Source organism: Gymnodraco acuticeps, unplaced genomic scaffold (assembly GCF_902827175.1).
Source record: "Gymnodraco acuticeps unplaced genomic scaffold, fGymAcu1.1, whole genome shotgun sequence".
Taxonomy (NCBI): domain Eukaryota; kingdom Metazoa; phylum Chordata; class Actinopteri; order Perciformes; family Bathydraconidae; genus Gymnodraco; species Gymnodraco acuticeps.
This window is the reverse complement of record NW_022989824.1, coordinates 44,754-70,918: the sequence shown is the minus strand read 5'-3', so window position 1 is coordinate 70,918 and position 26,165 is coordinate 44,754. Positions and strand designations below refer to the sequence as shown.

Genomic DNA, 26,165 nt, shown 5'->3' with positions numbered 1-26,165 from the left:
CATACAACTAGACCCACAGCTGGAGTTGAATTAGGTGACTGTAAGGAGAACGATAACACAACACATTGTAAGGGTAGAGTGTCAGATGCCTATGGGGGCATCCTATCCATCCCATGGCTCATCATATTTCAGCAGACTAATTTAACATAATTTAGCATTATCTTACTTAAGTGTAAAATCTCAACCTCTGTGATGAGTATCAGTCTGACACAGAGACACTGAGCCATGTCTTACTTCAGGCTCAGATGTTCCAATATACACTGCAGCTATAATGGATTTATAACAGCTAACATTCCCAGTGTTGAACCCAAAATCCGAGGTCCTCCTGCTCCCATTTTAACAACAATGTTGTACTGGTATGATGAGAATCTCCATGGATACTGAAGAAGTTTCTATTTTGAAACACTTGGCATTGTATAGCACCTATGCAATGTCAGGAATTGAAGAGTATACCCTGCAGCACTTTAGGCCAAACAATACATGTGTAACATAAATCTGAAACTGACAGTCTGATACAGGAGTTGCAGAACAACACCCCTCTACAGTACCTTGAAGCCCTCAGCGTTGTGGTTCCGGCTGAAGGGATAGAAAGCTCCCACCTGCATCCAGCGTCGGCATAACTCTTCAGAGGTGTCGTCAAAGAATCCACAGATGTCTGCTCCGATCTGAAACACAGCAGCGGACGGCAGCTTGACATTTAGCCAAACCCTGCAGTATATTTCTATGAATGTCCTAAATGTTAAATTCCGTGTATTGTAATGCTAGAGGTGACATGCCATTTGAAAGACTCAGAGAAAAGGGGATGCTTTAGAGATACCTTTAGGATACTGTACATTAGCTCCATTGGTCATTTAAAGTAATCTTGTTTTGTCATATTTCATCACTTGTAATTCACGATGTAAAATAACTGTTTAAAAAGGGGTCCATAGAAGTAAGATGCAATGAAACGTAAACTAAATATGTAGTATCAAATGTGAATCTATAGATTGTAAATCAATTGTAGGGAGTTACATTTCAGAGTAGAGTACAACAACATATGTTTTAGATAATAGTGCCATTCATTTTAAAAAGTACCCAGGCCCCACTTATAGTATAACTACAGTATACATATCAGAGTTATATAGCCACATCGTATGGGTGCTAAATATATAAGAAGATGTTAAAAGCCAATCCAGGCCCCTTCAGATATAAACAAATGAATCTGAGGCCAACACATCTCGTGCAGTAGTAAAAGACTTGCCCTGATGTGATAGCTGGCGAATATGTGTCTTTTAAAATGGCTCTCTTGATGTCTCTTTATTCAGTCAAGATTTACTGGCAGCCAGTAGATGTGGGCAGTGATCTTTATTTGCATTAATTGCACATTGGAGTCCAAGAAAGAGACTTCAGTCAAAGAAAGGCCAGTCCACAGAGACTGCTTGCTTTCTATTGTTTACTACTGGCCACATTTTACTACGGACTCAACGGGAGGGAATCGATCCAAATCCCATTTATCCTGCTTTCTCTCTCTCTCGTGTGTGTGTGTGTGTGTGTGTGTGTGTGTGTGTGTGTGTGTGTGTGTGTGTGTGTGTGTGTGTGTGTGTGTGTGTGTGTGTGTGTGTGTGTGTGTGTGTGTGTGTGTGTGTGTGTGTGCTGAAGAAACCTAAAATATGCCTGACACAGTCTCACCATGATGTAGTTGGCATCTAGGAGACCACCTGACGTGCACAGTTGGGTGTATGTGAGCTTGTGTGTGTTTGTGTGTGCGTTCAACTTCCTGTTCTTCTCTTACACTGTTTGCATTACAACACACATGCACGTACACAGCGTTTAGGGCACTTGGGTACCGACTTGCAGGTGGGTTGTATTTTCAAACGTGTTGGTGTTCCTACAAAGAGAACTAGTGTTCCTCCAGACATTTTAATTGAACTCATTCCAGACACTCTTTCTCTCTCTTTCTTGCCTTCCCTTCTGTCTTAATGCTTACACGTGAACATAGATCTCAATTAGCTGAGGCCGAATCCTCTTTAAAAAAAGACTGGAGGGAAACTTCCAAATGCCAGAACTACATGTTTTCTAAACTGAAACACATACCTAGAGCTACGACTGGCTCCAGCTAATGTGCTAAGATTTGTTACAAGGTAAGATCCAAAGGGAGCCTACAGTTAAATGTGCCTGTGTTAAAAGGGGCCCTATTATGCTCATGTTCAGGTTCATAGGGTTATTTAAGGTTATTATTTGTATTGTGTGCCTCTACTGTGACATGTTTACATGCTTTAATGTTTAAAAAGGTCTTTTTCCAGCCCAGTCTGCTCTGATTGGTTAACTAAATCTAGGTGAGAAACTCCCTCTGGATGGACCTTTGAGATATTAACCTTTGCAGACCATATAACACACTACAGGATAAGAGAAAACCCCCAAAAGTACAATAGGGCCTCTTTAATTAATATTTTCTCAAATGTAAACCTGAGAGCCAGGAGTATTTATATTCCCAAAATCCAACATAACTTGACTTTTTCTAGTGTGCCGTGACAATTTAAGTAAAAATGGCTTAGCACTGAATTTCATTTTGGGATTTTTTGTTAAAAAACAAAATTGAAGAGATGAATCCTTGCAGTCCAGTTAATCCCCGTTATGGCAACAGTATTCCTTCCCCGTTAAATTCAGATGCATCAAGCATGGTAGGAACAGTATTTGTCCTTCTGTGAAGGTTTGCTACTCACATAGGGAACCCCAAAGAGCCCAAACTCCAGCATGCCAGGGATGGCCCATTTTATGTCGTTCCAGTTGGCAGCATTGTCCCCCAGCCAGTGACCCGAATATTTTCCCACACCTGGAAAGGACGAGCGGGTCAACATCAGGGTACGGTTTCCTCCAAACACACGCTGCAGAGCTCTGTGGGAGGGGAGCAGAGACAGAGCGGGAGAGAATAAAGAGGTTGTTAAAGGTCCCCAATTATACTGTTTTTCATCAATATATCATAGGTCTCAGATATATGCAAAACATGTCTCTGAAGTGTTTGGCTCCAAATACCAAACATATCATGCATTGTATCATCCCATAATCCCCCTCTGTTTCAGCCCTGTTTCAAAAGTAAAAACATATGGTGCCACTCCTGTTAGGGATTAATTTTGTCTTTACTCCTAGACATTTAACCTTATTTTGTGTGTCGACATGTACGACCATCCCTGCTTCTAATCTCCCGTAAGGAATGTGTTGATGCAGTCGTATGTTGATACTAGGTTTTACAGCTTGACCTACAGGGCATAGGGAGGTTTTGCGAGTGTGAGAACGCTAGCTTCTAAGCTCCAGAGATGGGAGAGACATATCCTGTGTCTGCAGATGTGTTTACGCCATGGTTTACGCCCATCCCCAATATGTGGATTTGACTCTCTGTAAACTAGTTAAAAGGTCTACCAAGATGCGAGGCTGATCAGATTTGACATGGCAAACCACCCGTGCAGTCAGAACCTTTGACTGTGCGACTTGTGATGTGAATGTCTCCGGCCGATGCTTGTATTAAATATCAGTGTTTGACATCAGAACTCCTGCTCGTCCCGTGTCTCCTTCATGAGTCGGTGACTCCCACTGCATTGCTACACAGAAGTTTCCTCCACAACCCCCCACGCCGCTCTGAGAGATATTTGGTTAAAAAGAACCCCATGGTGCTCTAGGAGGAGATTCAGGTGATAAGGGGGGGGGGGGGTTACCTTGGTTGCTGATTGGCTAATGGTTACACAAGCCAAAACATTGTTATGACATCATAAAGTGGTCAACATCAGATCAGCTCATTTTCAGACAGGTTTTTATAGAAATGGATCAGGACAAAAAGAGAGAGAATCTTTGTTCCTGAAACTTTCAGAGTCTCTTTACACAGAGGGGACACGTGTTGATGTAGAAGAGACATGAAGAAGAGGGGATACACATGTTGATGTAGAAGAGAACATGAAGAAGAGGGGACACATGTTGATGTAGAAAGAGACATGAAGAAGAGGGGACAACCATTGTGGATGTAGAAGAGACATGAAGAAGAGGGGGACACATGTTGATGTAGGAAGAGACATGAAGAAGAGGGGCGGGACCAACATGTGATTGTAGAAGAGACATGAAGAAGAAGGGGACAATGTTGATGTAGAAGAGACATGAAGAAGAGGGGACACATGTTTGATGTAGAAGAGACACTGAAGAAGAGGGGACACATGGTGATGTAGAAGAGAGAGACAGTGAAGAAGAGGGGGACAATATGTTGATGTAGAAGAGACATGAAGAAGAGGGGAACACATGTTGATGTAGAAGAGCAATGAAGAAGAGGGGACATATGTTGATGTAGAAGAGACATGAAGAAGAGGGGACACATGTTGATGTAGAAGAGACATGAAGAAGAGGGGACACATGTTGATGTAGAAGAGACATGAAGAAGAGGGGACACATGTTGATGTAGAAGAGACATGAAGAAGAGGGGACATATGTTGATGTAGAAGAGACATGAAGAAGAGGGGACACATGTTGATGTAGAAGAGACATGAAGAAGAGGGGACACATGTTGATGTAGAAGAGACATGAAGAAGAGGGGACACATGTTGATGTAGAAGAGACATGAAGAAGAGGGGACACATGTTGATGTAGAAGAGACATGAAGAAGAGGGGACATATGTTGATGTAGAAGAGACATGAAGAAGAGGGGACACATGTTGATGTAGAAGAGACATGAAGAAGAGGGGACACATGTTGATGTAGAAGAGACATGAAGAAGAGGGGACACATGTTGATGTAGAAGAGACATGAAGAAGAGGGGACACATGTTGATGTAGAAGAGACATGAAGAAGAGGGGACATATGTTGATGTAGAAGAGCTATGAGAAGAGGGGACCCTGTTGATGTGATAGAAGACAATGAAGAAGAGGGACACATGTGATGTAGAAGATACATGAAGAAGAGGGGACACATGTTGATGTAGAAGAGACATGAAGAAGAGGGGACATATGTTGAGTAGAAGAGGACATGAAGAAGAGGGGACACATGTTGATGTAGAAGAGACATGAAGTAGAGGGACACATGTTGATGTAGAAGAGACATGAAGAAGAAGGGACACATGTGATGTAGAAGAGACATGAAGAAGAGGGGACACATGTTGATGTAGAAGAGACATGAAGAAGAGGGGACACATGTTGATGTAGAAGAGGACATGAAGAAGAGGGGACACATGTTGATGTAGAAGAGACATGAAGAAGAGGGGACACATGTTGATGTAGAAGAGACATGAAGAAGAGGGGACACATGTTGATTGTAGAGAGACATGAAGAGGGGAACATGTTGATGTAGAAGAGACATGAAGAAGAGGGACACATGTTGATGTAGAAGAGACATGAAGAAGAGGGGAACACATGTTGATGTAGAAGAGACATGAAGAAGAGGGGACAGATGTTGATGTAGAAGAGACATGAAGAAGAGGGGACACATGTTGATGTAGAAGAGACATGAAGAAGAGGGGACATATGTTGATGTAGAAGAGACATGAAGAAGAGGGGACAGATGTTGATGTAGAAGAGACATGAGGAAGAGGGGACACATGGTGATGTAGAAGAGACATGAAGAAGAGGGGACACATGTTGATGTAGAAGAGACATGAAGTAGAGGGGACACATGTTGATGTAGAAGAGACATGAAGAAGAGGGGACACATGTTGATGTAGAAGAGACATGAAGAAGAGGGGACACATGTTGATGTAGAAGAGACATGAAGTAGAGGGGACACATGTTGATGTAGAAGAGACATGAAGAAGAGGGGACACATGTTGATGGTAGAAGAGACATGAGGAAGAGGGGACACATGGTTGATGTAGAAGAGACATGAAGAAGAGGGGACACATGTTGATGTAGAAGAGACATGAAGTAGAGGGGGACACATGTTGATGTAGAAGAGACATGAAGAAGAGGGGACACATGTTGATGTAGAAGAGACATGAAGAAGAGGGGACACATGTTGATGTAGAAGAGACATGAAGAAGAGGGGACACATGTTGATGTAGAAGAGACATGAAGAAGAGGGGACACATGTTGATGTAGAAGAGACATGAAGAGGGGACACATGTTGATGTAGAAGAGACATGAAGAAGAGGGGACACATGTTGATGTAGAAGAGACATGAAGAAGAGGGGACAGATGTTGATGTAGAAGAGACATGAGGAAGAGGGGACATATGTTGATGTAGAAGAGACATGAAGAAGAGGGGACAGATGTTGATGTACTGTAGAAGAGACATGAGGAAGAGGGGACACATGTTGATGTAGAAGAGACATGAAGAAGAGGGGACATATGTTGATGTAGAAGAGACATGAAGAAGAGGGGACATATGTTGATGTAGAAGAGACATGAAGAAGAGGGGACACATGTTGATGTAGAAGAGACATGAAGAAGAGGGGACATATGTTGATTTAGAAGAGACATGAAGAAGAGGGGACACATGTTGATGTAGAAGAGACATGAAGAAGAGGGGACACATGTTGATGTAGAAGAGACATGAAGAAGAGGGGACACATGTTGATGTAGAAGAGACATGAAGAAGAGGGGACACATGTTGATGTAGAAGAAGACATGAAGAAGAGGGGACAGATGTTGATGTAGAAGAGACATGAGGAAGAGGGGACAGATGTTGATGTAGAAGAGACATGAGGAAGAGGGGACATATGTTGATGTACTGTAGAAGAGACATGAAGAAGAGGGGACACATGTTGATATGTAGAAGAGACTATGAAGAAGAGGGGACATATGTTGATGTAGAAGAGACATGAAGAAGAGGGGACATATGTTGATGTAGAAGAGACATGAAGAAGAGGGGACACATGTTTGATGTAGAAGAGACATGAAGAAGAGGGGACATATGTTGATTTAGAAGAGACATGAAGAAGAGGGGACACATGTTTGATGTAGAAGAGACATGAAGAAGAGGGGACACATGTTGATGTAGAAGAGACATGAAGAAGAGGGGACACATGTTGATGTAGAAGAGACATGAAGAAGAGGGGACACATGTTGATGTAGAAGAGAGAGGCATGAGAATGTAGAGGGGACACATGTTGATGTAGAAGAGACAATGAAGAAGAGGGGACAGATGTTGATGTAGAAGAGACATGAGGAAGAGGGGACATATGTTGATGTAAAGAGACATGAAGAAGAGGGGACAAGATGTTGATGTACTGTAGAAGAGACATGAGGAAGCGGGGACACATGTTGATGTAGAAGAGACATGAAAGAGAGGGGACATAGTTTGATGTAGAAGAGACATGAAGAAGGGGGACATATGTTGATGTAGAAGAGACATGAAGAAGAGGGGACACATGTTGATGTAGAAGAGACATGAAGAAGAGGGGACACATGTTGATTTAGAAGAGACATGAAGAAGAGGGGACACATGTTGATGTAGAAGAGACATGAAGAAGAGGGGACACATGTTGATGTAGAAGAGACATGAAGAAGAGGGGACACATGTTGATGTAGAAGAGACATGAAGAAGAGGGGACACATGTTGATGTAGAAGAGACATGAATAAGTGGATTTTGCACAATAGGGTGAGCAATATCAAACACACATACATGCTGACACAGAATATAAGTGATATTAGACGTGGACACGAGCCAGAGCTAGTTGTAATTTTCCTTCCAAAATGAACATTATTATTTTAGTTTGATGAGGGAAATCGAAGCAGCATTGATTTCCATGACAATACCGAACCCTGATGATGTTTACGAAATGTGTCTCCTGCCAATAATATATTTTAATTAGTGGACGGAGGGAGGGAAAGGAGGAGGGAGTGAGGAGACAAAAGAATGACAAACTAGCTTCAATACCAAAGGACTGAGTCAGCATGTGGACTTCAGAGGGCCTGTTTGTTATGGTCTCGTGTGTGTGTGTGGTGTGTGTGGTGTGTGTGTGTGTGTGTGGTGTGTTGTGTGTGTGTGTGTGTGTGTGTGTGTGTGTGTGTGTGTGTGTGTGTGTGTGTGTGTGTGTGTGTGTGTGTGTTTATGTGTGTGCTTGTGACGGTAACACAGCAATGGGAAGTGCCATAAATTGAACAAGCTTTATTTATTCTCATATCTGTATATGTTTTTGACGATAAGGCTTCGGTCACAGATACTTTTTGTAATGTATGTTGCGGCAAAAATAGGATCAACTTCAAGAACCACCAATGTAAGGTTGGAAATGTCAAACTACACACTTTTATTTACTTGACCTTATTTAAAAGTGAAAGTGGCACATCGGATCAGAAATCACCAGAGGCCTGTTTAAAATTCAGTTCATGAATAATTTGCTGGTGTAGTATAGAGGTAATGGTGAGTACATGTGTGTATTTATTAGTACTTAATGAGTAATGATATAAGGCATCATTGTCAATCTTATTTGTTTTTTATTATTATTATTATTATTATTTGTCACTACTTTGTGAAAAGTTGCTTGTCTACAGTAATGTAAATCTGAAGCTCAGTCTTTAAAAAAATACATTTTCTATTATAGAAAAAAATACTTAACTTTGCTCTTTTCCTTATTTGATATTGATGTGCAATGGATGTCTGTTTTAGACATTGGAGAAAAAGGCTTTACTTTGGATATCAGTGATCATTCAGATGTCTTGCAGTCCTATGTCATTGCAACCTGTAAGATGTCCCAAATCACCTAAAATGCCATAACAGGAATAAAGTGCCATCAATATAAAATTGCAGGACACTTCCTCATTTGCCTCTGCAGAAACAGAACCAAACATTGCTGAAGCTACAGTCAGTTATTTTTTTAAACTGGCATTTGAGTTACATTTAAACACCTAGGCTGAACCGGTTGGAAATTGCTACTTCAGAATATCCAAATATTGTGTGTAGGGTGAATGAACCCTTGTTATACTGATGTGAGATATACAGTATGACCTATAATTATTAAGATGTTGATAATACATGTTATCAACATGTTCATACTTTGATACTCTTGACGTTGAACCTCACCATATATGTTATATCTCTGCATCAAGGAGTGGGTGTGCAGTGCATTTTGTTTCGTTTAATGAGGTCCTATTTCCCGTCAGCCGAAAACCCATTAGTGCAGGTGTGTGCTGCTTTCTAACGGATGCAATGTTCCCATACCATCACCATTAGTGCATATTAAAATTCCGGCAACTGAAGCTACATTTAGACTTGTATGAAAAAAACTAGCCGGGGGCTTGGAGGCTATAACATTTCCTAAGAGATAAATATGACTGAAGCCTTTGTACTATATCTCTGTGACATTTAGCTGTTTTTGTGCAGCTCACTTTCGTGACTGGTAGTCTTGAAATGATCAATCTGATGTTCTCTTGTGAACTTTCACTACCATTTTGTTTGTATTGCCTTGTTGTTATCTTTGATTTTATAATGAAACATAATGGGTATATGTCTCACTAGCAACATGTTCTCAACTCAAGCCATCCTCCCAAAATTGATAATAACAATACCAACTTGTGAGCATCCTGCCTTCAATGTCTATACTCATGAATCAACGTTAACCTGCTTAATGCTTCATCCATTTCCATATCTCCATGATCATATCCTATAATCACATTGATGCCTGTAGGTTGGTGTAAGTAATGGGCTCTAAAACTGTTTCAGCGCCAGACCCAGATGAGAAATTCATTCGCTCACCCTGGGAGTCTGGCTCATTAAAACATATCTTTGCACTTATTACATGGAACCAACTTGCACATGGTCACAGGCTTAACAGAAGGCATAAGCCAGTAGGCTGCACTGAACTGATCTGACACATTTCTCTGTTTTATTTTCCATGTCCACTCCATAATTGCATGGTCATTTCTCAAAAGCCTCTAATCCTACTACACTTGATTTTGAATATATTTTGTGTTTCTGCTGTGACATCGCACGCTGCATTTTGAGTTTGCCAATAGCAGCAAATTGGCGTCCGTAGCACAAGCTGGCCTTCTGTCATTGTGAAAACACTCACTTTTCAGTAGCCAGCACCATAGAGTAGCCATACAGACTGTGGACATCATAGTGGTTCCCCCAGGCCTGCTTGGCATCCATGCACAGAGTCTTACTGTACATCACCTCGTCCAGAATCTCTGTGGGGAGAGAAAAGAGTAAGGAGAAGAGAAGGTGTGAGGAGGTATGGGATGAATACCAAATATACGATGCAGTCCGATAAGGAGAGAAAAGGAGGACGATGGGGACAGAAGGAGCAAGAGACATTGATATATACAGCAATAGGAAGTGGGAACAATGAGAGACAGAAAGAGCAATGGAGGAAGAGGATGACTAAGGAGTTCTGCAATAAAATGGTGGCATCAGGGGAGGACGCCTTTTCCAGTTATGATCATTCTGTCTGGGAGACAGTCAGAATAAAAGACATGGCAGAAGAGTCAATTTCAAAATTCCTCACCGGGGACCTACTACTTTAGATGAGTTCTCTTCTGGACCTGAACTTACTTCATGAGCTATTGTGGCGTAGTTATCTTCTTGCGCACAGTGTTTGTCCTTCAAGCTGCACGCTCATAACATTCGCTATTCACTTAAAATAAGGTATGTAGATATGTGGATGGTTTGTGTGGAACACCACATGCAAATTAGATTAAACACTTTTTTAAAAGGATCACAGACATTGAGGAAATGAACTGTAGAAGAAAAGCTGGTATGGTGCAGAATATATATGAAAGAAAAGGGTCTTACTTGGAGTGTATGGAGGATAGTTGAGGTTGTTACGAGCACAGCCCTTATTTGATCCTTTTACGAAACTAGCAACCTCATTCATATCCTGCAAGAGCATGAGAAAACAATGTTTGATTCAACACAATTAGTTTGAACAAACAATTCTTATTTTTTAATAATTGACTTGGTTCGTCCGTACGTACGTGTACTTTGCTCAAAATACAATACTTTTTTTCCTTTACAGGTATTTATTACAATTAAACAAAACAAAGAAACAAGCCTTTTTGCAAAAAAATAATCACATTTGTTTACATGGAACTTAGAAGAAAAGACGGAAAACGTAAAGTTGTCACATTAATAATAATAAAATACCAATTGAGTTTGTTAATAATTGTGTATGTATTTGTAAATATACATATTTATATACATATATTGAAAAACGTTCAATATATATATATATACAACCTGCTAGAACAGTGTTTTGAATGCAGGATTATTCCACAAATAAATGCAACATGCTGAAAAGAAGATATTGTCGTCCGGTGCTGAATATTAAAAGACCTCAGTTAAACTAAGGTGTTTGAAGTAAGTCGTGAAATTGTCAGCTTTGCAGCTAACAGCCGGAATAATGACTGTGCCAAATCCACATTTTCTGCTGAAGAACCATTAAAAGGTTTGAATTTCAGCCTATTTGTGTCGTCCCGTGTCTGGTGCTCTTTATTGGCCTCCGATGTTCAACCCACGGCAAAGTAATTGCCACCGAAAATTACAAAAATGTAAGCTCACTGCCCGTGTGTGTGTAATTGGCTGCAGAATAGTATCCGTTTCAGGGTTTACGCTCGGCGAACAGCTAATCAGTGAATACAAATCTTCATGTTATCTATTTAAAATTGACTTACAATCCAGAGGGCATCGTGTTTGATCTCCCTGGAGAATCTCTCGTACTCATCAACCCACCAGTCCATGCAGTTTTGGCTGGTGTAGTCTGGAAATACAGTCTCTCCTGGCCACACCTGAGAGGCAGAGAGAGTGAGATGTGTGTTTACAAGCACTTTTTAATAGTTTTTTGGGAAGAACTCTGAGAACATTAGTTTGGCATCGCTATGTGAGTTTCCCTGCTGACAGTATTCACGTTAGGATGTGTTTTGGCAAGGCACAGTGTTGTACTTCATTTTGACAGGACTGCAGTCATGTTTCAAACTGCTTTATTTAGTTTGAATAAAAGCAACTGCAACATGTCTTTACTTCTGAGTCGACTCAGGCTTTGGGAGTAATGGATTCCATGTAATGGTACTACATAATCAGGATGGAAAAAAAGGCAACTGTATTCCCTTACAGTTACATAAAAAAATACATTATCCAATCAAATTCGTAATTATTATTAGCAGGATGACTATGTTACAAAAAACAAAACAAAAAACACATTATGTTTCTTGTAAACGTATACAGATGTTGTTTCTTCTTTGTAAGCTTTACTGTTCTGTAGGCTAATACTTTAAGTGTGAATCTATAAGTCTACTGCCCAAATCTGCCTTATAGTTTTCACTTTCTTTGTTTCATTAATTTCTTTAGATCACCAATATACCAATAACGCATATTTGGGATAAACTGAGCTGTGAGGAGCTGATGGCCGTAAAGCAGTCAGTCAACTTAAAAAAAGGAGTTGTGAACAATGTTTTTAAAATAACTAACTCTGAGAACACAGGACCACACTGCAAGTTTAACCATAAGGTGTCAAATGGAGTATCTAATTTAAATCATGAGAGCTAACAATTTGGCAATAAATAAATAAAAATTGGTGAAAGTTGGTGTCCCTATCAGTCTCCTCCCGCTGCTTGTGTGTCAGTGCTTTCAATTTGGCAATACAAATAACATTTGCTAGCTAGATAGATTGTTATGCAACCCAGTCTCACAGCATTTCGTGTTATAGTGACGACATTTAATCTATTGATTCGTGTTCACCATTTTCCCCTTTTTTCGTGTCACACAGAACGATTTTAAAAGCAATGTATTTCTATTGGTAGTATGTTTCGTGCCTGCAGCACGTCTTGTTGTCCGTTCGGGTCTTGGAAGACCGGAAGCTATTTTCTTTTTAAAAATAGTTTTTCGGATTTCAAATTGCATTAACGATATCCCTACATGCATTGTGGCTAAAACATCCAATCAGCGAGCTTAAACCATAGCTGAGGATCTTGGGTAATCAGTTCAGTGGCTGTGTATCGCAATGATGCTCGAAATGTCCCTTATATGCCTACGTCTGTTTCCGGTTATTTTTATTCTGAAATTCAGTTCCTGACGGACGCCAAAACAGCCCGAGATTATGGAATTAAACAAATACATAAAAACAAGGATAATTGTGTGTTATTGGTGAGTAAATAACAGTGTGTTATTTAGAAAATAATAACAAATTAGAAGGAAAAAAAGATTTAAAAAATACAGATTTCAGTATTCTGAGGCTCTGAGCCCCATTTATTTTCCTCACAGATGACAAAAAAAGTTAAACATTATACGATTTAAAATAAAAACAATAATCGTGGCTTGATATTGAGTAAGAAGATGTTTTTATGAACCCCACAGCTTCCGGTCTTCCAAGACCCGACCGGACAAAAAGACGTGCTGCAGGCACGAAACATACTACCAATAGAAATACATTGCTTTTAAAATTGTTCTGTGTGACACGAAAAAAGGGGGAAAATGGTGAACACGAATCAATAGATTACATGTCGTGACTATAACACGAAATGCCGTGAGACTGGGTTGTGTTATATGGGTAGCTAACGTAAGCTAGTTAACTAGGTTGATAGAAGGCGAATGTTAGCTAGCTAGTAGGTAGATTGATAGATCAGATAGATAGATAGATAGATAGATAGATAGATAGATAGATAGATAGATAGATAGATAGATAGATAGATAGATAGATAGATAGATAGATAGATAGATATAGATAGACAGACAGACAGACAGACAGACAGACAGACAGACAGACAGACAGACAGACAGACAGACAGACAGACAGACAGACAGACAGACAGACAGACAGACAGACAGACAGACAGACAGACAGACAGACAGACAGACAGACAGACAGACAGATAGATAGATAGATAGATAGATAGATAGATAGATAGATAGATAGATAGATAGATAGATAGATAGATAGATAGATAGATAGATAGATAGATAGATAGATAGATAGATAGATAGATAGACAGATAGATGATAGACAGTAGACAGACAGACAGACAGACAGACAGACAGACAGACAGACAGACAGACAGGACAGACAGACAGACAGACAGACAGACAGAAGACAACAGACAGACAGACAGACAGACAGACAGACAGATAGATAGATAGATAGATAGATAGATAGATAGATAGATAGATAGATAGATAGATAGATAGATAGATATATAGACAGACAGACAGACAGACAAACAGACAGACAGACAGACAGACAGACAGACAGACAGACAGACAGACAGACAGACAGACAGACAGACAGACAGACAGATAGCTAGATAGATAGATAGATAGATAGATAGATAGATAGATAGATAGATAGATAGATAGATAGATAGATAGATAGATAGATAGATAGATAGATAGATAGATAGATAGATAGATAGATAGATAGATAGATAGATAGATAGATAGATAGATAGATAGATAGATAGATAGATAGATAGATAGATAGATAGATAGATAGATAGATAGATAGATAGATAGATAGATAGATAGATAGATAGATATTATCCCTTCTCCCAAAAACAAAATTACTAACATATATCTTTTTTTCCTTTTTTCTTTCTTAAAGAAATACATTTGCTATTGAATTACGAAAAAACTAAAACAACAAATTAATAAACAGATAACTAAACAAACAAATAAGCAGATAAATAAACAAACAAATAAACAGCAAATACATAACAGAGGTAAATGATATTCAAGAAAAGATAAACAAACTAAATAAATAAAATAATTAGCTTCAATAGTTAGCTAAATAGCTAACACAACCTAATAGCACACCAGCTTTCATAGCTCTACCACGCAGCATTCTCCACTATAAGAATCACCCCTTTCTTGCTACAATTCAGCTGCATCAATCAGATAAGATACAAGCGCCACACTTGCTAAACATCAGCAGTGAGAACAGACAATCACGCACACCAACCTTCAGGGGTCTACCACGCACCACTAGCTAGAACAATAAGGTACATGTAAACAGCATGATACTGTAGGGCAATGGTTCTCAAACTTTTTCTGTCAGGCCCCCCCTTTGGAGAAAAAAAAAAAGTCGGGCCCCCCCAACACAAATAGTCAGGCTCAGTGGCGGAGCCAGAGATTTATTTTGGGGGTGCTGTGGGGTAGCTTGACGTTTCATAGAGGGTGCTCAAACATTTAGGGTTTCCCATTAATGTACCGGCGCTACAGAGGTATGTTCTACTGCAACACTCCCCACGCATATACACAATGTACGCAGGGGTCAAGTGCTATTTTTTAAAGGTGGTGTGTGGACCTCACATAGGGTGGTCCGGGGGCATGCTCCCCCGGGAAGATTTTATTTTTAAATATTGAAGTTAAAAGCATCAATCTGGTGCACTTTGAGAGCAAAATGAAGAGATCTATGGATACCTCTCTCAACACCTATGAAACAGAACTGTAAACAGATGTACTATTTCTTTATGGATATTTTACAAATCACTCCCCTTTCAAACTTTATTCATTTTTTAATGTCATATAGTATTTCATACCTGTTTTTAATTTATTCTCTTTCTATAATGATCATATAAACGTGTGCCTCGGAAATAATTGTTTACATTAATGGTGACCAAAACATTTGAGACCCACTGAGATAATACTGAGAGAGTCCTTTAGCTCACTGAGTCTCTCAGTCTGACAGGAGAGGACTCTCCTCCACTTTGTTGTTGAAAAAACTCCTTATATCCGTTAGCGTAGCTCGCTAGCACCAGAAGCTAACATCAACGATCTCCGGTACCGGTGCTCTCTCTCTCTCTCTCTCTCTCATCTCCTCTCTCTCTCTCTCTCTCTCTCCTCTCGCTCTCTCTCTCTCTCTCTCTCTCTCTCTCTCTCTCTCTCTCTCTCTCTCTCTCTCTCTCTCTCTCTCTCTCTCTCTCTCTCTCTCTCTCTCTCTCTCTCTCTCTCGCTCGCGCACGCACACAAAATGGCTCGTTCCACACACACACAGAGCCGAGCTTTAATGAAACACAGAGACCCAGACGTAATAGTACCAGCCCCCCCTGTCATGCCTCAGCGCCCCCCACTTTGAGAACCACTGCTGTAGGGCAAGCATTGGGAGAAGCAAAAGCTTGGCCCATGGAAATGTCACAGATAGATCTGAGAGATGTGGAAGTGACAAATGTGAAATACAGAAGGAGGGGGGGAATGATGAGAGAAAGAAATGGCAGAGGAGAAACAGGATAGAGAGACTGAAGAGTTGAGGAAGAGAACAGAGGAGAGGAGAAATCGATAATGCAATAGAAATCTCTAGACGTGACTGTATGTTAGAAGTCCTCCTTAATGACATGTATTGAGAAAAATGATTAATCCACCAGGGAAAGGCTGAGATTGTGTGTGTGTGTGTGTGTGTGTGTGTGTGTGTGTGTGTGTGTGTGTGTGTGTGTGTGTGTGTGTGTGTGGGGGTGTGTGTGTGTGTGTGTGTGTGTGTGGTGTGTGTGTGTGTGTGTGTGTGTGTGTGTGTGTGTGTGTGTGTGTGTGTGTGTGTGTGTGTGTGTGTGCATTTATTGGAGTGAACCCCTCTGTAGAGCACGGTAGATATTAAATCTCAAGGTTGCTCGACGTTAGCTATCTTTTACCTTTACTTCCTCTGCCAATAACTTTACAGCCCAGTTTGTAGCAAAGATATGAATCATGCTTTCGTAAACTCACGTGCACACACACATAGATTTATAGGAATATGTTTTTGACAGGTGGTAAGAACTTCAAGGTCAGGGCTTATTGATGGTCTCTCACAGGTATCATCTCTCCTTTTCCAGCCATTTCTCCCTCCTGATAACTCTAGATTTTGCTTACTAATGCTGACGCCCCATTAAACACCTCCAACAAATCTGCTGGCATTTGTAACTCGGTCTCTCTCTCAATCCAATGTCTATTTGTGTGTTTTTTTATGCTCCCTGTCTGTCTGTGTGACTATATTTTCTACAACTCAGAAAGTTCTCCTACATTACTTTTAATCTATTATGTGTGTCTTTCTTTATTCCTGCACTTGCCTTTTTCTCCACCCATGTTCCCGTCTGTCATGTCTACCTTTTACTTGCTCTTGTCTCTCCCTACTGCATTGTTTACACCCATTCATTTTTGCATCTGTTCTTAAATCATGGGCCACGAGAAAGGAAAAAAAAGCTTTTATCTTATCTTTGGGAGCAATTAGCTGTCTTAAAAGCAGAATAAATAACTGTGTATATACTCTATCGCTGACACAGCTACCGCAGAGGTCGCTTTGTAGACACCCAACTGTTTTAATAACCTGGACACATACTGTATATTGTTATGTAAATAACCTAGAATCAATTATAATCCTACACATGTGTGCACAGACATAAAGCACACACAACCAGGGATAGCTTCTAATTTCGAGAAATGGATACACACACACTTTTTCTTTCGCTTGCTGTCTCTCCCGTGCACACACTCGCACACCTAATCTGTGATGCGTCGATGCAGAACATTTTAAGATTAAACACTAATGCGGAATCAATGCATATGTTTGACCTGTTATAAACGGCATGAAGAAGCGATTTGCTGAGGGACTGGGCCTAATCGTGTGTGTAATCAAAAGCAACACTATAAAAGCATGGGAGCAGCAGACTTTTACCCCTCACCTCCACCTCTCTCTGCGGGAGAGAGCTTTTTAAACACACGCTCTGTGGGGAGAGGGATCAAAAACTTAACAGACTGGCTTAAACCTCCATTAGGGAATATTATGGTTTGATGGACTGTGAGCCACAGTCGCACATGTACAACGATATACACGCGGCAACTGCTTATAACTGGAGTCATATAATGCAGAGGCTCAATGGCAAAGTGGACCTTAAGCATTGTTTCATTTATATCGTGGAGTCATGGAGCTAGCTAGGTCTTTTAGGTACATTAAGGAGGAATCTCCTCAACATTGTAATATTACCCAATTATTGATTGAGCATTGTGGCATGTTCCTGGAATCCACTTGAGTATATTTATTTCACAAAAGAGAAATGTACCCTACAAACGGTATTACAGACTTAATGAAAAGACTGTACTACTCTACAAATCCCCCTCTAATTTGTGTTGAATTAGGTTATGTCCAACACCCATTTTACACTTAACACCTGTGTTTGACCTGTGCTCTGTAACGTTAAGTTTGAACCATCTAAACGATGATCTCTGTTTCGAGCCATTTAAGACTCAGACAATCGGCCTACGTGTGTTGGAGTCTTGGTTTAATAAAGGCATTATCATTGTAGGAGGAAATGCTCGAGTGGAGATAAGTATCTCATCATTGGCCACTGTTTATTCTGAATGCATGCTCCAGTTGTTTTCCTTAGCACCCAAATGCAGCTCACCTCTCCTAACAGTGGAGTTTCTCCGTCTGAATCCGTGATCCAGGCTTTCTGCGCGGTCCCGCGGTCAAACGCCTCATACGGAGCACCCCCTACCCTCTTACTGGTAGCTACTGCGGGGTCCTGGGGAAACAGAAATGCACTCGTAAGAATACAACACATATACAAATGATATTTAAAATAACTGTTCATAAAGCACAGGTGAGTCGCAAAGCTGCTTATCGTCTACCTGCCAGTATCGTTTTGAGTAAGAAATGTATAGTAGGGGTCCCCAGCAATTACAAATGCCGGATGCTAACTTGCATATGTTGGGTCATTTTTACAATCAGCAGAAGTTTTGTTGAATTGCATTAATTAGCATTATAGCCCGTAAATAAATTGGTTCAATGATGGCTTGATTTGGACCATATTGGAGTTGTTTTGGGGGTTATTGAGGATGCTGAATCAATTTAGGGACATTTTCAGTTTCCAAAATGACAGTTTTAACCAGTGGGTAGATTTTGATATTTTTTGTCCATTTTCAAGTTTATAGGATGCTTGATCGATTGGATTGGACTGATTTGGAGGGTGTGTATTTTAAATAGTAAGCGTTAACTTCGACAGGTAAAAGGTTGAAGGACATTTCTTACCACAATGATCCAAACAATGCAGAACATGTACATTTTAATTGACAGACCAATACACTCTTAGTTGAAACCTGAATATTTGAGGTAACAAAGGCAAGTATGGCAAATTAAAATATATCACGATAGCTAAATGATATGCTTTAAAAAGGGAGATAAAAACGATATAATAAAAACGCTGTGTGTTCAGTGGTAAGTGTTACTTTTAAGAAACACATCATATTGTTGCAATGTTCTGGGGTTTATGTCAGAAACAATAAAAACATAAATTGAATATGGTTTTTGAACTCTCCCTGTGAAAGCAGATCATTAATGGAGTCAGGGATATCAGATGGAGTTTACTTTTAGACAGCGAGAACAAAAAGTATCCGTCATGCTTCATTACAGCTGGAGTTCACCAATCTGACATCACATCAGCCACTATTCGACAATAATACACGAATAATAATACCATCAACAACAAAGACATTCAAGGTGTTGTTTTGTAGTTGTATAGGGATGTTTAAAGGTTGCATTATCAATGTGTCTTCTTACCAGGATGAGGATGTATTTCTGTCCCTTCTCATGAAGGTAGTCGGCGAACTGAGGCAGCTCATTGAAATTAACTTTGTCGTAAGTGAAATCTTTCTTATCCTCCATGTAGTCGATGTCAGTGTACTGAACGTCCTGCATGGGTAGAACAAAAATAATGTATGGGCGCTTCATTAACACGACATAAAATAACTATTTCATATGCAGTTCATTACAAAAATAAAAAAAGTGTCCTAGTCTTGGATACCTTGATGAGTTTACTTCAAATAGGTTGGATTAGATATTCAAAGCTTAATTGTAAATGCTAAGTAGATGTCATGGCTTCCATATATTAAAATAACATTTGCATTGATTTAATGAATTAAAAAGGACTCTTAATGCCATTTAAAAAGGTAGCCAGTCATGCCTCCACTCCCCTGCATAACTGGAACACATCCACTCAAAATTCTACATCTTTAATGTGAATTCATAATACAGTATATTTACCATTTCCTGCCTAACAAACACACTGTTAAGCAAGCCACAGCTAAAAAAAGTTGTATTGCGATCTTGTCTGACCTGCTGTTGCTATATTTTAGAGACCTGATGTGCTAACTCGGATAATGTGCTACTAAACCTTGGGAGGACAATGGGAGTGTTAGCACACCCTTTTTTTTTTACTGTGCATGGGACTTATGCTTGCTCCCTGTCTGTCTGTTGTCTGCCAAAATCTACTTCACATCGATAGAGCAGATGGTCGTGAAGGCACTGCCAGATCCTTCCTCTAATGGTAATCAGCTCCAGACATATTAGGGAGAATGTGATAATGCCCTCTGTGGTCTATCTAATAGTTATCAAATATGTCCCTGAGTACAGCAGGAGAGGAAGCAGCTGCATCTTAATGTCTTCGGTTATGAAAGAGAGATAAGAGATTATCCGAGTGAAATATTGAGATAGGTTAGTAATGTGTTTGCGTTTAATCTTTGAATAAGACAAGGGTTCACAACGCATCCTTGATTGGCGCAGTCTTTGTTGACTTGTGATACAGTTGAAGTGTTTTTTGGGGTTGTATAAAGATTCAGATTGGGAGTTTACCTTAGTTATTAAGGAAGGGAAAGTACATCAAACAGCGGCGCTCTGTGTAGATGGGACTTCTTAAAGTTATTCCCAGGCGAAGATAAGCAGCACAGGCTCCTTCCCAAGAAAATGTCAACCAGAACTGGTGTTTATCAAGAGTCTCAGAAGGGAAGAAGTGTTGGGAGTAGTTTGAGCATTCAGATCACGATGAATGAGATAATAAAAGGATCTTGCTCAATTGATCTTTGATCAGTGCTAACATTCAGTGATGCTTGAAAAATAGTTGTCCTGGGATTGAACCTATAGAGCCCAGTAGACTCTCCAGTATTTGACAGAAAGCTGGATTACCCCGTCTAGGCTAAAGGCCATCGCTATCACTCTGACTGTCTCACAAAGTCCTGCTTCCGCCTTCACATCACGTCTCCACAGATAGTGTAGTGGTTAGGGCTCTTGCCTCTGGAACCACACAGAAGTGCATGAATGGTTCAACTTTAACAAGGGGTGCGCAAGGTGAATTATCGATTTCCTTCACTTTCCCCAAAACAAAGGTAGGAGCTGAATAAACCCTCTGCTGCAGGTATTATGCATTGTCACAGCTTGACTTCAGACAGTTGGTGTTGAAATGCATATTTTGTTTTAAAGAAAATAAGCCTGGAAAATATCTCCCAACATTTGACATCTGAGGTTAAATTGAAAGACCTGCCTCTGTTTTGTCCCTAATTTGCATTCCTTGATCTGAAAACTAAATCAATAAGGTGTTTTCATTCCCAAGACTGCTGTTGATTCATAATGAGCTCATGCTTCTGATACTTTGGGTGGATTTTGTCACTGTTTCTCAGCAACGATTGCCTATTTCTCTTTGTCACAACAAAAATATCATGTGAATGGACCAGAGAACTTGATGCCCGACCTTTCATCTTGTCTGATAGGCTTTTATTGTTCATTTTCATTGTGACAATAAACACAATGCAAACAAAATGTCACAGGAATGTAATTGCATACAACTTTCCGCACAGAGCTGAGATATAGATTGTGAAAGTGGAGTAGGGGTTTATTAAAGTAGGGCGCCATCAATTAACAGCAAATTCCTTTTGCCATAAGGTGTCGCTATAACTTCCCCTCAATATGGCTGTGTACATGTGCTTGGCAAAAAGCAGTTTCATGACGAAATGGCCACCACACCAAGGCATTGTCATTTTATAGAAACTTAAGACTTTTAAACATTTGAATCCCTAAGGCCTCAAAACTGTCCTGACTGTTGTGGAAATAATTATCATAAGACGCCAGTTAGTAACATACAGGACAAACCTCGATGTCTGTTTACCTTCTTTAAGGACACAGGCGGCTTAGCCAATAATGTTATTGTTCCCATTCTGTGACCGGTCAATACTGGGATACAGATGGTCTGTGTTGTGGGTACACTGGGACACTTCCTTCTCTGTATTTGTGGACTCCAAGGTGAAATCTTCGAGGTCATAAGTGTCCGAGGCAAGTAGCTCTGTGTTCCCACACTGTTTAGGCTATCTCCTCAAATATGTTGTTTACTCTCTGCGAAACCAGTTAGATGGGCTGGCAAGAGAGAGGCTCTCCAGAATTGACGTGGCAACTCTACCGTGAAGTCAGAACCTCTGACTCTTGGACTTGTGATGTGAATCCTCCGGCCGTTAACTCCAAATAAACCATCATGTGTTTGACATCAAAGCTACTGCTCTTCCCGTGTCTCCTTCCTGAGTCGGTGACTCCCACTGCATAGCTACACAGAAGTTTCCTCTACACTGACTGAATTTGAAGTTGATAGGTCTACATCTGTAGAAAGAGTTTGTTAAAGTGTGACTCCTGCAAAAATAATAAAGGTAGGGTGTTTGAAATTGGTTGTCAATTTATATTCTTTAAGTCCAACTATATTTTCAGCAATCCCTCAACATGTGCATACTTTAATGAGTTTTCAGTCATGGCAAGAACCTCAAATATGCATTCAAATGCTTACATTATTTATAAGAATAATACAAATCCTACCAGTTTTAATAGTTCCTCCACTCCCTAATTACAAAACCACAGATTGCAGAAGCAGCAATAGATTGTCCTTTATATGTATAGACGGCCTAAATAATAAGAAAAAGCAAGCTGTCAGGATCTTACATATGGGATGCCCGCAGCACGATTCCTCTCCACTGTATCTTTGACCTCTTTCAGGCTGCCGTAGTTCCAGCGAGAAAGCTGGAAACCCAGGGACCAGTAGGGAGGAATGACCGGCCTGCCAATGAGCTGAAACCACAGCGGACATATTGTTATTGCAATTGCTACTCACAAACCACAGAAAACCTTATATATATCTTCTTATGTAATACATTCCTTCTAAAAGAGTATTTGTTTGTGCCTCACCTCGAGAAACTCCTGCACCACTTGTTCTGGCGTGTCTCCAAAGAGGATGTAGAAGTCAAGGACTCCTCCGATCGTCCTGAAGGTCACAGCAGGAGCTGGTTGCAAAGTGACCTCTGAAAAAAAGATGGACAAGCATGATAAAATGCCCTTTCAAACTATTTTGAACCGGCAGTGACTCTGCTTTGAGGGATAGCTATTGTTGTGCAGACATGAAACAAGAAGATGTGTATCAGTCAAGACAATCCACGAGAGGCAAAAGCAACACAAAGCTTTTTACATCAAGAGGCTATAGACATGAGCAAGAGGAACATGTCAGCAGGCGTTCCCATTGCTTTCAGTCATCTCCTTCATGTAATAAAAGAGCCATGCAATATTCTCTTTGATTTGTCAGCACCATTTTTGATTGAGGCAACAGTAGATCCATGTGGGTTATGAGGATGAAATATAATATGTGCCCTTGAATCATTTTGAAAAGTGTTTGTGAAATAAATGATTATTATTCGTATTCTCTTTTCACACTGCTGCCTTTACAAAACTATTGTTGTCTCTTTTGCTACCCTGAGAACAGTGTGATGTTTTCATGTCGTTTGTAGCATGTATTTGAGTGTATTTTGTGTTTATCTTCACCCATAGCATTGCTGTTCATGAGAAAGACCCCGAATGACTTTCCGCTCTCGTCTTCCAGACAGAGGAAGAAGGGATAGTGTCCGTAGAGGTTGTGTGTTCCCTGAGGGGAAGGCAGAGAGACAGAGGGATGAGGGAGAGGTGTGAGGCACGGGGGAGATGTATCGAAGCTGAGGAGGCACATTGGGACATTACTGCCTAATCAGCTTACAATGCATTCAATTAGAAGCCCTTTGGGAAGGAGAGTACACATGTTGGGAGCATGTACACATGAAACTTCAACACATGCACACACACTCACATACATACATACAGAAGAGGATTAGGGACACAAAAAGGAATAATTCAGACTCAGAATTCTGGCTTTTTTCCAGACACAAATTGAAATTCTGTGAATAAAGTCAGAATTTGAAGGAAGACAAATATCTCACTGTTTTTCTGAATATCTAAAAAAACATCACTTGGTCGGATCTCCAAATAAATGTCACATGCAGCCCTAATCTTCTTCCTTACATGCACACACACACACACACACACACACACCACACACACACACACACACACACACACACACACACACACACACACACACACACACACACACACACACACACACACACACACACACACACACAAATCCTAGGTAAGCTTGTCAACTGTTAGCCTCCCAGTACACAATAAGGCCGGTGTAGCAGTAATATTAAAAAATAACAAGTATGCATATGGTTCCTTGAGTGAATGCATATCACACACACACACACACACACACACACACACACACACACACACACACACACACACACACACACACCACACACACACACACACACACACACACACACACACACACAAATCCTAGGTAAGCTTGTCAACTGTTAGCCTCCCAGTACACAATAAGGCCGGTGTAGCAGTAATATTAAAAAATAACAAGTATGCATATGGTTCCTTGAGTGAATGCATATCACACACACACACACACACACACACACACACACACACACACACACACACACACACACACCACACACACACACACACACACACACACCACACACACACACACACACACACACTGTTGTTGGCCAGTCTCACTGCCAAACCCCAGTGTTGCCACTTGGCACAGATGCACACCTTCACATTCACACAATTGACCCCAATGATTTCAGCCTCCTAGGGTGAAAATTGGCCGGCAAAATGTGGGAAATGTTGTTATCGACATAGAAGGCTCTGTTATTTTGAACCTTTTCTAAGCTACTGGTACCAGCTACATACAATATACATCTAATAAGTTATGTGTATGTTCATGTGTAAGCAGAAGTATGATTTGGTGATCTCTTATCTTTCGCTGTGTGTGTGTGTGTTTGTAGTGTGTGTGTGTGTGTGTGTGTGTGGTGTGTGTATGTGTGTGTGCGTGGTGGTGTGTGTGTGTGGTGTGTGTGTGTGTGTGTGTGTGTGTGTGTGTGTGTGTGTGTGTGTGTGTGTGTGTGTGTGTGTGTGTGTGTGTGTGTGTGTGTGTGTTGTGTGTGTGTGTGTGTGTGTGTGTGTGTGTGTGTGTGTGCACTCCTCACCCCATTAGGGAAAGCGTCTCTGGTGAAGATGGGCCAGGTTTTCCAGTTTGTGTCATGGCGAAACTGTTTATGCACATGCTCTCCCAGGCCATAGATATTATGGGATGGAAGCTTAGCAGAGATCTGTAAGAACTGATCCGCAAACACCAGTGGAGCCATTGTAGTGTCAAACCTGAAAGAAAATAACAGGAGACAAAACCAACGGGTCAGCACTGGGAAGTGAGAAGATGTGGCAAAAAGATACGGAGAGAGCAGGTGAGAAAGAAAATGTGAGGGGCGAAATAAGAAAGAAAGTGAGATACAGTGAGAAGAGGGATTGGGAACTAGACATGTGGAGGAGTTGAGTTGTAGAAGAAAAAAGAAAGGCGAGGACAGACCATCCCATCAAACTCTAATGAGCCCTCAGGGTAGCTTTCTCCTGCCTTCAAAACAAGACATCTACTGGTAGGTACAATAGCAATACAGAGCTTTCTCTCTACAACTGCTATAACAAGGTAGAGACAAAATAAGTAAAGTTTGTAAATGCAGTAAAAATAACGGTAACACTTTATATTAAGGTACACAAATTAACCATCAACTAGTTGTTAAATAACAAATTATATTTTTATTTATTTATTTTTTTAAATATGTTTTTAGTAATATTAGTCATTAGTTTTACCAAAAATAACTTGATTAAATTGTATTTAAAATAACATTTCCAAAGAAATAAATCCTTTGAATCTGCCTATTCAGTTTCTGTTTGAATGTGAAGGGTTAAATGAAAGAAGCTCGTCTCTGCGAGGTGAAGACAGGAGCTGATTGGACGTCCAGCTATGGATTCACAGAGGGCCAGCTATAGTAACTGAACGAGAGAGTAATGTCAACTGACAGTACAATTGACCAATCATATCTTCCATCTAAATGGGTGGGCTTTATTATCGCGGACTTTATGACAAGTTCCGCCCGCTGTGAAACGTGTCTTGTTTCCATAGCAACAACAACTTCCTGTCAACAGCGTAAACTCGCCTTCAAAAATAAAAGCATGCCAAATTACACTTAAGACATACAACTGCAACGAAAGTAACAAACACAATGCAATATCCTTTTCAATTTGAAAGAACACAAATTGGGTTATTTACAGGTGTTGTGTTGTGTGGTAGAGGGT

The 26,165-nt window shown here is 40.4% G+C and overlaps 1 protein-coding gene across 2 annotated transcripts in view; it reads right to left on the bottom strand.

Moving 5' to 3' along the window:
* si (sucrase-isomaltase (alpha-glucosidase)) overlaps nt 1–26,165 on the bottom strand; it is a 127,096-nt gene that overhangs the window by 75,354 nt on the left and 25,577 nt on the right. For both annotated transcript variants that reach the window (XM_034234033.1, XM_034234027.1), the window contains exons 7-17: nt 25,022–25,193; nt 23,457–23,556; nt 22,830–22,942; nt 22,587–22,712; nt 19,395–19,526; nt 18,241–18,360; nt 11,557–11,670; nt 10,679–10,763; nt 9,957–10,074; nt 2,703–2,874; nt 549–665 (exon numbers count right to left, since the gene is read on the bottom strand). In XM_034234033.1, coding sequence (XP_034089924.1) covers nt 549–665; nt 2,703–2,874; nt 9,957–10,074; nt 10,679–10,763; nt 11,557–11,670; nt 18,241–18,360; nt 19,395–19,526; nt 22,587–22,712; nt 22,830–22,942; nt 23,457–23,556; nt 25,022–25,193 — 1,369 coding nt within the window. The remainder of the gene's footprint in view (nt 1–548; nt 666–2,702; nt 2,875–9,956; nt 10,075–10,678; nt 10,764–11,556; nt 11,671–18,240; nt 18,361–19,394; nt 19,527–22,586; nt 22,713–22,829; nt 22,943–23,456; nt 23,557–25,021; nt 25,194–26,165) is intronic.